The following is a 12056-nucleotide window of genomic DNA, read 5'->3' on the forward strand; positions in this document are numbered from 1 at the left end:
TGTCTCGAGTCCCTGCAGATGTTTTCACTCATAACGTAGAAAAGACTCTCAACAATAAGGCTGGGTATTAGCAAGGACTTCACGATACGATACGTATCACGATACTTGAGTCACGATACGATACATTATTGTGATATATTGCAATATTCTACATAGTTCACTGAGAAATTTTAAATGCAACTTAAAGTACACGTTGTATATTATTTACATCAGATGACAGTAATAATTCATTGGACAAATTGAGTCAAAAAAACAAGCTTGGTGTATATTATCCATTTCCAATTTATTGCATTTGTACAGAAAAAGTGTTGGTGGAGCTGTGGTAGTTGTTCAAGATCGGCCCAAAACATGACTTTTTCTTTCACAATTTATTAAGACTTTCAAAATCAATATTGTATTTGTGAAGAAGTATCGTGACATATTGCCATTTTCCCACTTCTTCTCAACAAGAAATGAGTCGAAGACCATTTTAAAGAATTTTTCAAAATGTTTATTACTTGTGCAATAACCTCAGCTTCCAGTATTTTTTATTCAAAAAAAAAAACATGTCTGTGACAAGCGATGCACGTCTAAAATATACTGTCTCTTTTCACCTCTGTAACAAAATCTACGGCCTTTAAATTCGAACATATTGCTGCGATTTAAGTTAAAACAGTCACATTCCCTTTGACACCTACTGACTGGAGACAACGCTTATTTATTGTAGTATATTAAAGGATGTCAGAACATCGAATATCGTGATCATCAAATACTCGTGGCTAAGATCACCAAACTACAGCAGTCAGCACTCAACAAACAGTGAATTCATTTATATCTAAAGGTAATGTAAAAACTGTGCACAGAATACAGTAGCTACCATTAGTAGTAGTAGTAGTAATATTAGTAGCAGTATGGCACACATGAACTAAGTACTTAATACAGCATCTGAAAACATCTGTCCAGATCAGACGATGTCATGGGTGTCTGGACGGCGAGGGCTTGGAGCCAAGAGAAACTAAAAAAAACAAAAAACAAAACATATTTACACTGGTTAAAAACGCGCCTGCTGCTAAAAGTTAAAAGATCATTTGTTAATTTCCATGCAGATGACTTTTTGTGGGGAAATAATTTTAGTCAAGAATACAGCGTGGGGGAGAAAAAAAAAAAACGTTTGGCATCTTGGTCCTCCTCAATCGTCTCGTGTCGCCTTCGTTAAAGAAGAAAATTTGACTCTGACGGTGCTGACGCGACTCTGGCTCCAAGCCCCCAAGCTGGGGTTTGGGAATCTGTTTTTATTCTAGCCTCCCTCCTCGGATTCACCTCCCTCTCTCCCTCTGTGCTCCTCTACCGAACAACTCCTTCTCACTCATCCACGTCTGGACACACTCACAGTAACAGTGTATTTCACGGGAGGTGAGTTTAGTTTAGTTGGAGTCCTGCATCTCCACCCCTGAAGTCTCTTCGTCCTCTCCGACGTTCGTCTGCTCCTCGTCTGGAAAACAAAACATGCAGATTTCAAACTGGTTCCTTGTTTTCGTTTCGGTGCAAGTGAAGGATTTTGGTTTGAACTCTTTACAAAGACGCACTGATTTGTTTCTTTCTGAGAGTTTGCATCCAATCCACACTCAAAACACATCTATTTAAAACCCTTATTATATTTCAATGCACTTTTAAATTTGCTTTTATTTTATTCTTGAGATGTCTAATGCATTTCTCTATTGTATAATTTAGTACATTGTATTATTATTGTTGTTATTACTTATTTATATAGTTAATCATTTCAATATCTGCCACCTTTACTGGTGATACTAAACCCAAGAGATCATAGCTCAAAAGAAATCTTGGGATCATAACTTGTTCTTTTAACACAAGAAAAATGCACATTATACTGTTAATTCTTTATTCTATATCTTTATATTTATACTTTTTATTCCAGTGAACATTGGCAGAGCTTAGCACAGAGTCAGACTAGCTGTTTTAACTTGTCTCCATTCTTTATGCTAGGCTAAGCTAAGCTAAGCTAAGCTAACTAGCTGCAGCCTCCAACTTTGCTTGTGCTGTAAATGCTTCACAGTCATGTCAACCGTGCATGAATCAATTATCTATCAATAAATCAATTAAGAATATTATGTGGTCAGAACATTATCAGAATTTTGGAGTTGGCCATGACTCTAATGCAAACCCTGTTTATTATTATCATTATTATTATCATTATTATCATTAGCGCTATTTCATCTCTTCTGGCTTGGCTGAAATTCCTGCAACAAGCCAAAGACACAAAACTTGGCACTGTGACTAGTAATGATTTGCAAGCGCTTCACAAATATTAGGGCTACGATCAGCCACATGGTGGCGCTTTAATGAAGGCCCAAAAGTCCAGCTTTGTAAAGGCCACGCGACTCGATTGGAACGTGCTCTTTTTTTGTATTTCAGGACTTTCATATTTGAAAACTGCTGCACTGTGTTTGAAATTTGAGTTTTGAAACGTTGACAGATGTATATTTGTAGTGTTGACTTTACAGCTCGCACTATTTTAAAGAATTTAGCTGAGCTATGTGATTGTTGGCAGCATTTTTCTTGCTTCTCTCACTTCTCTGGTCTGGGTCTGACACGGTCGATATATATATATTAAAAAAAAAAGAAAAAGGTGGGTCAGAACTTGCTCAAAGCAGATGTTGTATTTTTTAGGCAAGAGGACAGTGAAAACCTGTTCTGCAAAGACCAATCCAACCTTTCATTTTTGCTAAAGGACACGGAAAATATGTTCTGTGAGGAGATTTATTTTTCCCCTTTTCGCAGTAGATGAGTCCGTCTGATGTACGTGTTCCATGCACGTATTTTAAGCTGTTTTACTTGAAAAACAATAAAAAAAAAAAGCAAAAAAACAAGCATGTCCTCTTTAACATTAGGCACAGATGTCTGGACGCCCTCGGGAAAACTCACTCTATAGCCATTCAGGTCCAGTCTGCAACGTCAGGTGCTGAATCTTAATAAAGTCTTCACACCAGACGGCATGAACTGTCTCTCTGCAGCTATGTCACATTGCTTTTACCACTCAACCATGCATGTAGTCACTGTATTACACCACAATATATCACTACACTATCTGCTGCCCTTCACTTCCCTCAATGAAGTGGGAACGACTTCAACGTCCTTCTTTACTACAAACAGCCAAAGACAGGAAGCCGTCACAGGAAGTGGACTATGCAGAGATGGTGTGAAGGGGCCAGCCGGGAAAAAAAAAAAAAAAAAGTATGCAAATGACCTGTCAGCTGCAGCTTGTATGACTCAAAGATAAGAATAGATTTACGGGGCTGCATACAAATGTTATCGGCAACTTTAAGGTCCTCGTGCGACACACTAAAGCCAGAAATCGGCTTCTGTGTCGGAGCTGAAGTCTTAAGAGTAAATAGACGATGAAGACCACAGCGAGACCTGTCATTGGTCTGAACAGTGTTTCTACTCCTGCCTCCTTCGCACCGTTCACACAGACGTCTTCTCTATTTTCTGTGTTGTGCTGATTTTAGTAAAAATGAACTGTTGATCATCATTTGTCAGCTCCAAATCCAACACGAGCTGCTCAGTTTGAAGCATAAATGCTCACAAAGGTGTAGGCCGTCTGGGGTAAGTCCGAGGAATAAAATGCCTCAAAGCATTAAGAGTTAAGCGTGCACTCTATCACTTTAGGCATGGATTCAATATAAATAGTACACAATTATTGCGTTGCGAGTCATGGCATTAGCCTCCACGTTGATCTGTTACTGATATCGTTGGAATCTGTGTTTGTCGTCGCAACGTGAAACGACTGAAATTGCAAAAATAATGAATAAATTCTCAGTCTTTGTTGGCTGTTGGTGAAATTTTGTGCTCACGTTCGCTTCACATCCTGTGCGTCTCCTGGGGGGCTTAGCCTCACCTGTTCTTAAAACCTAGTAACACATTATTTAGATACGTGCCTTTTGTAGTTAACAAATTCAGCTCCACATAACGCCCAGTTCGACTACATGACCACATCGTGTCCCACTCAAACGGTTTGATTGACCCGGCATGATCAGTTCCCAGTGGAGAGACTCCAGACCAGGCTTCCAGGCTAGTTATGTTTTGCTTTCTTCTGGCATTTACTCAAACTGCATTAAGAGTTTGACTTGTTATCTTATAAAAAGAAAGAATAACATGGGTGCATTTTAATTTTTACCACGTATTAGCCACTTAAAGGACTTTTAAACTTTGGCCCTGGTCACCTTTTTCATAGTTTGTTACAGTTGATCACTCCTACGTCAAGAGCACCTTGGAGTTTTTTTCATTTATCCAAACAAAGAAGCACTACTTTTTTACCTTATCTTATGTTAGTTCTTCTTCTGAGGTTTGGTTGGTCTGAGTCTAATTGTGCCAAATACAAAGGGTCAAAACAATCATCTTTTGTGTTTTAGTCTTCACCTGCAGTTTGCTCGCCTGCACTCTGCCTCTCGGTCTGGGCGTCCGGAGAGCTCGGCTCGTCCGGCGGCCAGCGAAGCTCGCCGCTCTCCACCTCCGCACCGTCCGTCGGCTCCACCACGATGGAGGGGAGCCTCTTCGATAGCTTTGGATACCTTTCATGGGCATCTGGGAAGATCTGGTGAGGTCTTATGTAAGGTCAACTGGAGGGGTCACGGAGATGTCAAAGAAAGAACAGCAATGCGGAAAGAATTGGATTAGCGGGTGCATCACGGGGAAGGATCCCAGACGGACTTGTGATGAAGAATTTCATGTTTAACTCGTGTTAAAAATAGAAGCATTCACTAAATTGGGAAGCAGGTCTAAGAAAAGGTTTGGAATCAACGTTTAAAAAGTGACTTCTCAACCAAATTTAGCCCAGCTTTGGCCCACGAGGATACTGTGTCCTGTTCGCCTCCCGCTCCTCCCCCGCTGAAGTCCTCCGTCCCGGGCTCGAGAGAGTTCATCACCTCAGTCATTCTGGAAGAGAAAACACGCTGGTGTTCACCGATCAATAAACTGTCAGGTTTCTCTGTTAACGTGCATGAGGTGACTTCCCTGTTAAACCTGTGGACTGGAGCATGACTCAGGCACTCGGGTATCATTCTGGCATCGGTGTGTCTGGTACTACGAGGCTGATAACGACCAATTAGCGCCAATGAGCCCAAACACAGATGCTCAGCAGTGGAGAGACAACAGCTGACTGTCAGCTTGACGTGACGGGGGATTAACCTGCGTTCAGCAACAACTACCATCTGATATAGTTTCATACTTCAAGTCAAAATTATATCTGCCAGTCATTACTGAGACTAGCACCTTAAATAAAGGTTCATAAAGGTAGAACTTTGAATTAAAAACAACTTTACCTCTGATGAACTTTATATATACACTGGAGACAGAAGTTATTAAAACAAACTGTGTTGTGAAGATTATGATATCTGAAAAGGGAACAACATTAGTTCCTTTGTTACGCAGCACGTTAGCAAAGTGTGAGTTTCCACCATCTATAAAGGAAGATAATGAATTTGTTGCATGTGGTTTTGTCATGTTATATGAACAAACAGGTCCCTTTTTTATATACATTTTATTTAGTTTATTTTCCATATTTATGTTTATTTTTACACCAAGCAATTTTCCCTTGTGGATGGATAAAGTTTATCCAAGTCCAACCCTTAACTGCCATGTTGACTGTTTATTTGCTTCAGCTGAACTTTTTACAAAGTACATGTGTTGTGGATGTTGAGCTTTGATCGTTAAAGCAGCAAAATTAAATAAATCTATAGATCTGTAGTATTTGACAAACAAAAAGTGAAACCAGTGTTTGCCTAAATAAAAATATACTAAGTAGCATCGTCCAAAAAGTACCAGAAACTGCAGTTCCACTAATGTCCACTAGATGCTGGCTCCAAAAGCGAGTCAGTCCCCATAGACCTTCAGGTTAAAATATGACAATATGTCATTTCTTCCTTCATGGCCAATTATATCGGGGCTTAAAGTTATAAATAATTACAGAGGCAAGATGGAGACTGACGGAGACGCCTCACTGAGCTTCAGTACTGCTCCTCACGAAACATGTGGGTGACATCCATTAAAGTTCATCCGTCTTTATACGCAGTCAGCAAACTACACACAGCTTTTAAGCTACTCTACAGCTTGTCTCTGTCTTCAGTCTGATTCCATGGATGTTTATGACTCTTTGTCCCTAGTGCAGAATGAATTAAACACCTCTACAAAGGTAAATAAATCTGGATGGATGAGAATCTGAAAGGTCGAGGTGACTTTGCTTAACTTTACAGACGTGCAGTGTTGGTCAAGTGTTCTAGAGTTCAATGTTTTTCAGAACAAGGACCCCAAAGTGGTTGAGAAATTAAGTAGAGACCCCCTACTTACTTTATGCGTTCTATGTTAAACTTAACCTACTGCTATTTATAAATATACATTATTACGTTAGTGCAACTACCGTAAACATAAACGTACATACATATATATATCAGGGATTTCACCTGCAGACTGAATTTTCTCTCAGCCGTTCTGGGGAATCTGACAGAGTCAGCGTATGATATGCCTTGTGATTGGCTCAACAGCGATGGGGGCGGAGCCTACAGGAGGCTTAAATTGACAGGTCTCGGTTAGTGCGGCGCTCTGCTGTTGAAACAGCTTCTGTATCGCTGAATGAGGGAAGTGCTGACTGAAAGATACATCTTCTGCCTCCATTTATTCCTTCACTAAAATATGTTGGATTCATATTAATGTGTATTTAAAGAAATTTAAATTTGTGGTGGAAAATTTAACAAAATATACAAAAAAATGTCTTATCAACCAAATATTTTTTGACCCCCCCTGCATTACCTCTGCAGACAGAGGTCGCGGACCCCCTTTGAAGACCTAATTTCTAGTGTTTTAGTTGAAATGTGTTCATGCTGCCTCCATCTTGGGCTGTAGACGTCAAAACTGGTCGTCAGGAAACAAACTTTGCACAAAAGACGCTTTTTTAATTACCTCATTCTTATTCTTATTTCACTTTATTTAATCTTATTGTTATATCTATGCATTGTTCATATTTGTTCTTATATTTATTCTCCGGATACATTTGACTAACTACGTGTCACGCCCGAGCAACATCAGCATTTGCTTGTAGTATTTGCATTTGTGGCCCCTAATGAATTTATACACGTTGTTTGTTTTCTTTCAGCTCCATTTTGTTCATTTATTTCGGCTCTGCCTCTCAAAAATTTGCGGCGTAGGGAACTGAAACAGAAAAGCCAATGAGTGCGAAGATTGATAAAGCCGATAAGGAGATGCAGATCGCTGCTTCTGTGTCTGCCTTTCATCCTCCTCCTTGTCTGTTGCCGCCTCATATCTGAAGATGTGTCGCAGGTTAAACCGATATTAATAATTCGCTTATTGCCCCGTTTAAACAGCCAGCCCGACAGCCCTCAGCTCGAGGGGGGTGAAAGGAAGACTTTACTTGTCACAACTTATCAGAAACACCACTTTCCACACAATCAGAACAAGCGGTTGCTGTTGCCATGGAGACGAGCTATTGAGATTTTTATGCCTCTGATTATCTGAGTAGTGCACTTTGCCTGAGCGCGCCAGGCCGAGGGCTGATTTGGGGGTATTCATGTGTGCCGTTACGCGGCAATTATCCGCCGCCAGGACGGGGCTCGCGTTGTTGTGAGACTTCTCTGAGAGAAACCTGGGATCGCTCCCGCCCTTCCTCGCCATCACCGCCACCACCATCATCATCATCATCTCAGCAACGAGACAATGCAGCCTTTATTCCTCATCAGAGGCTCGTATTGTTCCTCCGGGAGGCGAATCTGTGCGGTCACTCTGTAGGTAGAGGGCCCGCGGAGCCCTGCACATGATTTCAGTCTGCCGGTCTGGTTTCTGAGCAGTGCACGCACTCTGAGGTGATGTGAAGCGGAACAGACACAAGAATTTAAATGTTGATGCCAGGCGTGACGCTTCGGTCCTGTCCTTTTTTTTTTCTTTCTTTTTTTACTTCTTCTATTTATCTCTTATCTGCATCTGAATAACGACATCTCATTTGAGTCATTAGGTCAGAACGGGGTTACCCATGTGTTAATGTGTGTCTGCTAACAGGAAGCCGCTTCACACAGGAAATGCTAAAATACATTCTCAGCTAGTCATGGCAAAGCAGGGAGGGCTTTAAGTGGGGATTTAATTAAAAAACCCGTTCGTCTACATGTATCTGTGACAGGCTTTTATTTTATCTTTTGGATCGTTCAACCTTCAAAGTGTTTAAATCACACACACAAGCTACAGTACAAAAATACAAGTGCGAGAAAGAAACACGAACAATATAGAAGATGTGCTAATATTTGAGGGCTAAAATTATGTTAAATGTGCTGCAACTGGTGGCCTCTATTTATACATCTTGCCTCAATTAGAGAAAGAGCTGCAGCAATTAGATGCTTAATCTACCATAAAAAAAATATATAATTACCAGCTATTTTGGTCACAAATCACAAAAACTGACATTTTCTGTTTGCGTGAAGGTGAAAGAACGTTTGGATTGTTGGTTGGACAACGGGTTTAAAGACTTGACCTCCTACTAAATATAAAAAAGAACTAAAAGTCCTTGGAGGGCAACAAATATCCCAAACATGAACCTGAATCTGCAGCTCCAATCATCTTCAGGTACCTTTTCAGTCTTGGTTCAATCTTGCTGTTCTTAAAGCCGCCATTTTGGCTGCAGTGCAAAGCGAAAGGGCGGTGGAGAACAAAAACAGAGCTAAAACAAATCAAGCGGTAGACTTGAACTCATCCGGTGGCAAATATGACAGAATGCTAATGTTGCTCTGGCATGCAAAAAGGCACTTAAAAGAGCTGCAGGAATTTGTTATTTAATCAGATAAATTGTTTCTTTGCATTAAAGTTTGGGCGGTTTGTTTATAGACTTCCCCTCTGACAAAAATCCCAAAGTTCGAGACTTTAGGTTCAGATCTTTTATCCGTGACGTGAGCGGTGGCTCTGGTTTTGATGATGAACCTGAATCGAGCTCATTGTTTCGTTGTCTTTTCAGTTTTGGTTCACTCTCACTGCTCTCGTAGCTGCTATTTTAGCTGCAGTGGAAAGCAAGGGGGTGGTGGAGAACCAAAACAGAGCTAAAAAAGAAAGCAAACGCTGGACTTAAATCCAACAGGTGGCTGCAAATGCAAACGACTTTGAAAGAACGCTTATGTTGCTCTGGTGTTAAAACACGTAAATCTGTCCAAATGTAACAAAAATCTGAATAACTGAACCTATAAGAATCATCTCCTGGGTTTTCATCTACTACATGGAAGAAGTACGTTTCCACTTTTCCTTGTAGATATAAGAAAGATTAAACAAGTTCTTGAAGGAAAAGTGATGGAAACACCATGAAAAATACTGTTTCGTAGTTTAATCTGCACCAATCAGTCACATGTCTTATATGCAAAATGTGGATCTGTCTCTAGTAAGTTAAGTTGTCAGGAGGGAAGAATAGAGAAAGTGAAATATAAGTATAAACCGGCATAAAATTACGTGAAATTAAGTGAAAAAACAAATCCAGTTCAAATAAAGTAAATGGATTCTATTGTGAGAAAAAGTGCAAATGTTGACATTTCAAAGCCAGCAAGTGACTCAGATTCATTCAGTCAATCAGAAATTGAAACTGCTGCTTGACGAGATGATTCATCCAACGTTTCCGTCTCTATGCTAATCACTATATTATTGTCTGTTGTCTAGATCTCTTTGGAAACTCAAACTAGAAGCACGCTGAAATAATAATTTAGCCAAAGAAATCTGAAATATATCCATCAATAGTCAGAAAGAATGAAAAATCTGATCCACAAATTCACCAGTTTCCTAATTTGAATATGCAGACTGTTAAATAAGATGCATATTCATTATTAATGTATTTTTTTATTATTATTATTATTTAGGCTGCAGCCTCTAAAATGAACTGTACAAACCAAAACTCATTCTGCATCATCGAACACTCAGATCTTCATCCTCCGTCCTTATTTTTATTCTTCATCTTCGCCTTTTAGATGGAGGATGCACATCTGGTGAATTAAAATTCCTCCTCTCTCTTCTGTCCATCAGGAGACTTATCACAGTGTCCAGTTAAAGGAGCAGCGATTTCACAAAACGGGCCACCTCCTCCTCCTCCTCCTCCTCCACCTCCTCCTTCTGTTCCTCAGGGGTGGTTCAACAGCCACTTTATTTCATTTCTTTTTTTTTGCAGATATTGAAAAGATGTTGCAGAAATGACCGCTCCACTCTCCACTCTCGTATGGCCCCAGCTTCACTTTTTTTCTTCTTCTTTGCTGCTAAATCAGAGCCAGGAGCAAAAGCACCACCTCCTCAAACGCAGGTTCCTCTTAGATAAATCCAGCAAGTTTTAACAGCCCCAAGGACACGAAGAAGAATTCAAGCCAAGGCCAAAAATAGCGATGCTCTTTATTTATTTATTTAAATTGTAAAACTGTTCCACTACTGTCTTTCTGCAGAAGTTCAGTTTAATTTATGCTGTTTGTTGCCCCACTTTATATTTCCTGTTCTATTTTTTGACTCCGATGCTTTGCCGGCACACAAGCTCTTTATTTCTTTTATTTATTTATTTATTTTACATATTTAAATATATGTAAAACGTGTGCAGGTATGGAGGTTTACCTGCACACAACAGGTAGACAGTAGACTCTGTATTAAAACACCTACACTCTGATATAAAGGCTGATCCGTGAAGGGGGAAAAGAAAGAAAGGAAGAAAAAAAACTCATTGCAAAGCAGTTTTTTTGTGCGGATTTTCCTATAACCTCCAAGCTCAGTTTAAATTCTAAACAAGGTCAGTCATTTAATTATACATATATATATATTAAATAATCCAATAAAAGCAGATTTTAAGATGAAACAAAGAATAAAGGTGAATGAATGTTTCCAGGTGGATAAAAGCTCCGTACCTGTCTGCGGGCTGATCCAGTGTCTCAGAGCAGAAAGGTCTCCGTCCTCCGCTGCCTCATCACACTGATGCTGCTGGTGATGATGATGATGATGATGATGATGGTGGTGGTGATGATGATGATGATGCGGGCTGTTGTGGGCGACAGGCGGAGGGGCGCGCAAGGATCTCCGATGAAGTTATCGCTCGCAATAAAGAGTTCAGAGCCTGCGCAGTGGAGCAGTACTGGTGCTGCCTTCACTGACAATCAGGAAACAGATGCGCTATTCTGTCATCTAAAGCTGCACCTCTCACGAATTAATTAGATGCTATTTACACACGCTGCTCATTTAATAAATGAGCACAGATTAATCAGAGTTTGTTTGCACATATTTTTAATTTCAAAATAAACTTGAGTCCACAACTTTTGGATGAGTAGCCTATTGTTTAGCAAAAATAGTATAAGTGTTCAAGAAGGCAGTTTCTGGTTTATATGTGACAATGCACCCTTGCCTAGAGCTCAGCACAGTCATATTTTTGAGAAGAACTCTTAACAGTGTTCTTGGATGTCATGAAAATGGAGATAATCTTTTCCACACAACTTCTAGGAACTAAGAAGTTGTTGCACTTATATCAAATCCAGATCCCAATTAGCCAAATTTCTGTAAAGTTAGAGTGAGTCAGAGGACACTAATTAGTTTGTTTATATTTAGTTTATTACATTTTCTGCGTATACTCAAACACTGTCCTTTTGTAGAGGTTTTGGGAATGTTACCATGTTATAATTCTGTGTTATGACTTGTCTGTATCTGTAGTTTACTTTCGGTTTACATTTTTTTGGAAGGACCCCACACATATCCCAAGATCAACCTTTACCTAACGTAAGAATGTGGCTAATTTACGAGGTGCACCTGAAGGCCTGAAGGCAGTTAACAGGCTTCTTTTTATTACATAAAACCTGAATTTACAAAGACTTGTCTACTTTTATATTTTAATAATACTAAAGTAGGTAAGTAAGTAAAGGGTGTACATTGCTAACTAACAGCAGCAGCAGTTTTGTAGAGACAAAACGTGCTAAATTTGTCCTTAAAATATGCATTGATTCAACTAGCTTAAACACGTTTAACTGAAGCTGATTTCATGTCATTTTATTTTATATCAACAACACAGT

The 12056-nt window shown here is 39.7% G+C and overlaps 1 protein-coding gene across 1 annotated transcript; it reads right to left on the reverse strand.

Moving 5' to 3' along the window:
* Positions 1–265: 265 nt before the first annotated feature.
* LOC125023174 (protein LBH-like) lies at positions 266–11096 on the reverse strand. The gene is made up of 4 exons (XM_047610240.1): positions 10908–11096; positions 4854–4932; positions 4417–4591; positions 266–1471 (listed from the first exon to the last, which is right to left on the reverse strand). Exons 2-4 carry the CDS (start codon positions 4929–4931, stop codon positions 1404–1406), a joined length of 321 nt encoding a protein of 106 aa, XP_047466196.1. The 5' UTR covers position 4932; positions 10908–11096; the 3' UTR covers positions 266–1403.
* Positions 11097–12056: the final 960 nt, after the last annotated feature.

The sequence above is a fragment of the Mugil cephalus genome, chromosome 17, assembly GCF_022458985.1.
Source record: "Mugil cephalus isolate CIBA_MC_2020 chromosome 17, CIBA_Mcephalus_1.1, whole genome shotgun sequence".
Classification (NCBI taxonomy): Eukaryota; Metazoa; Chordata; class Actinopteri; order Mugiliformes; family Mugilidae; genus Mugil; species Mugil cephalus.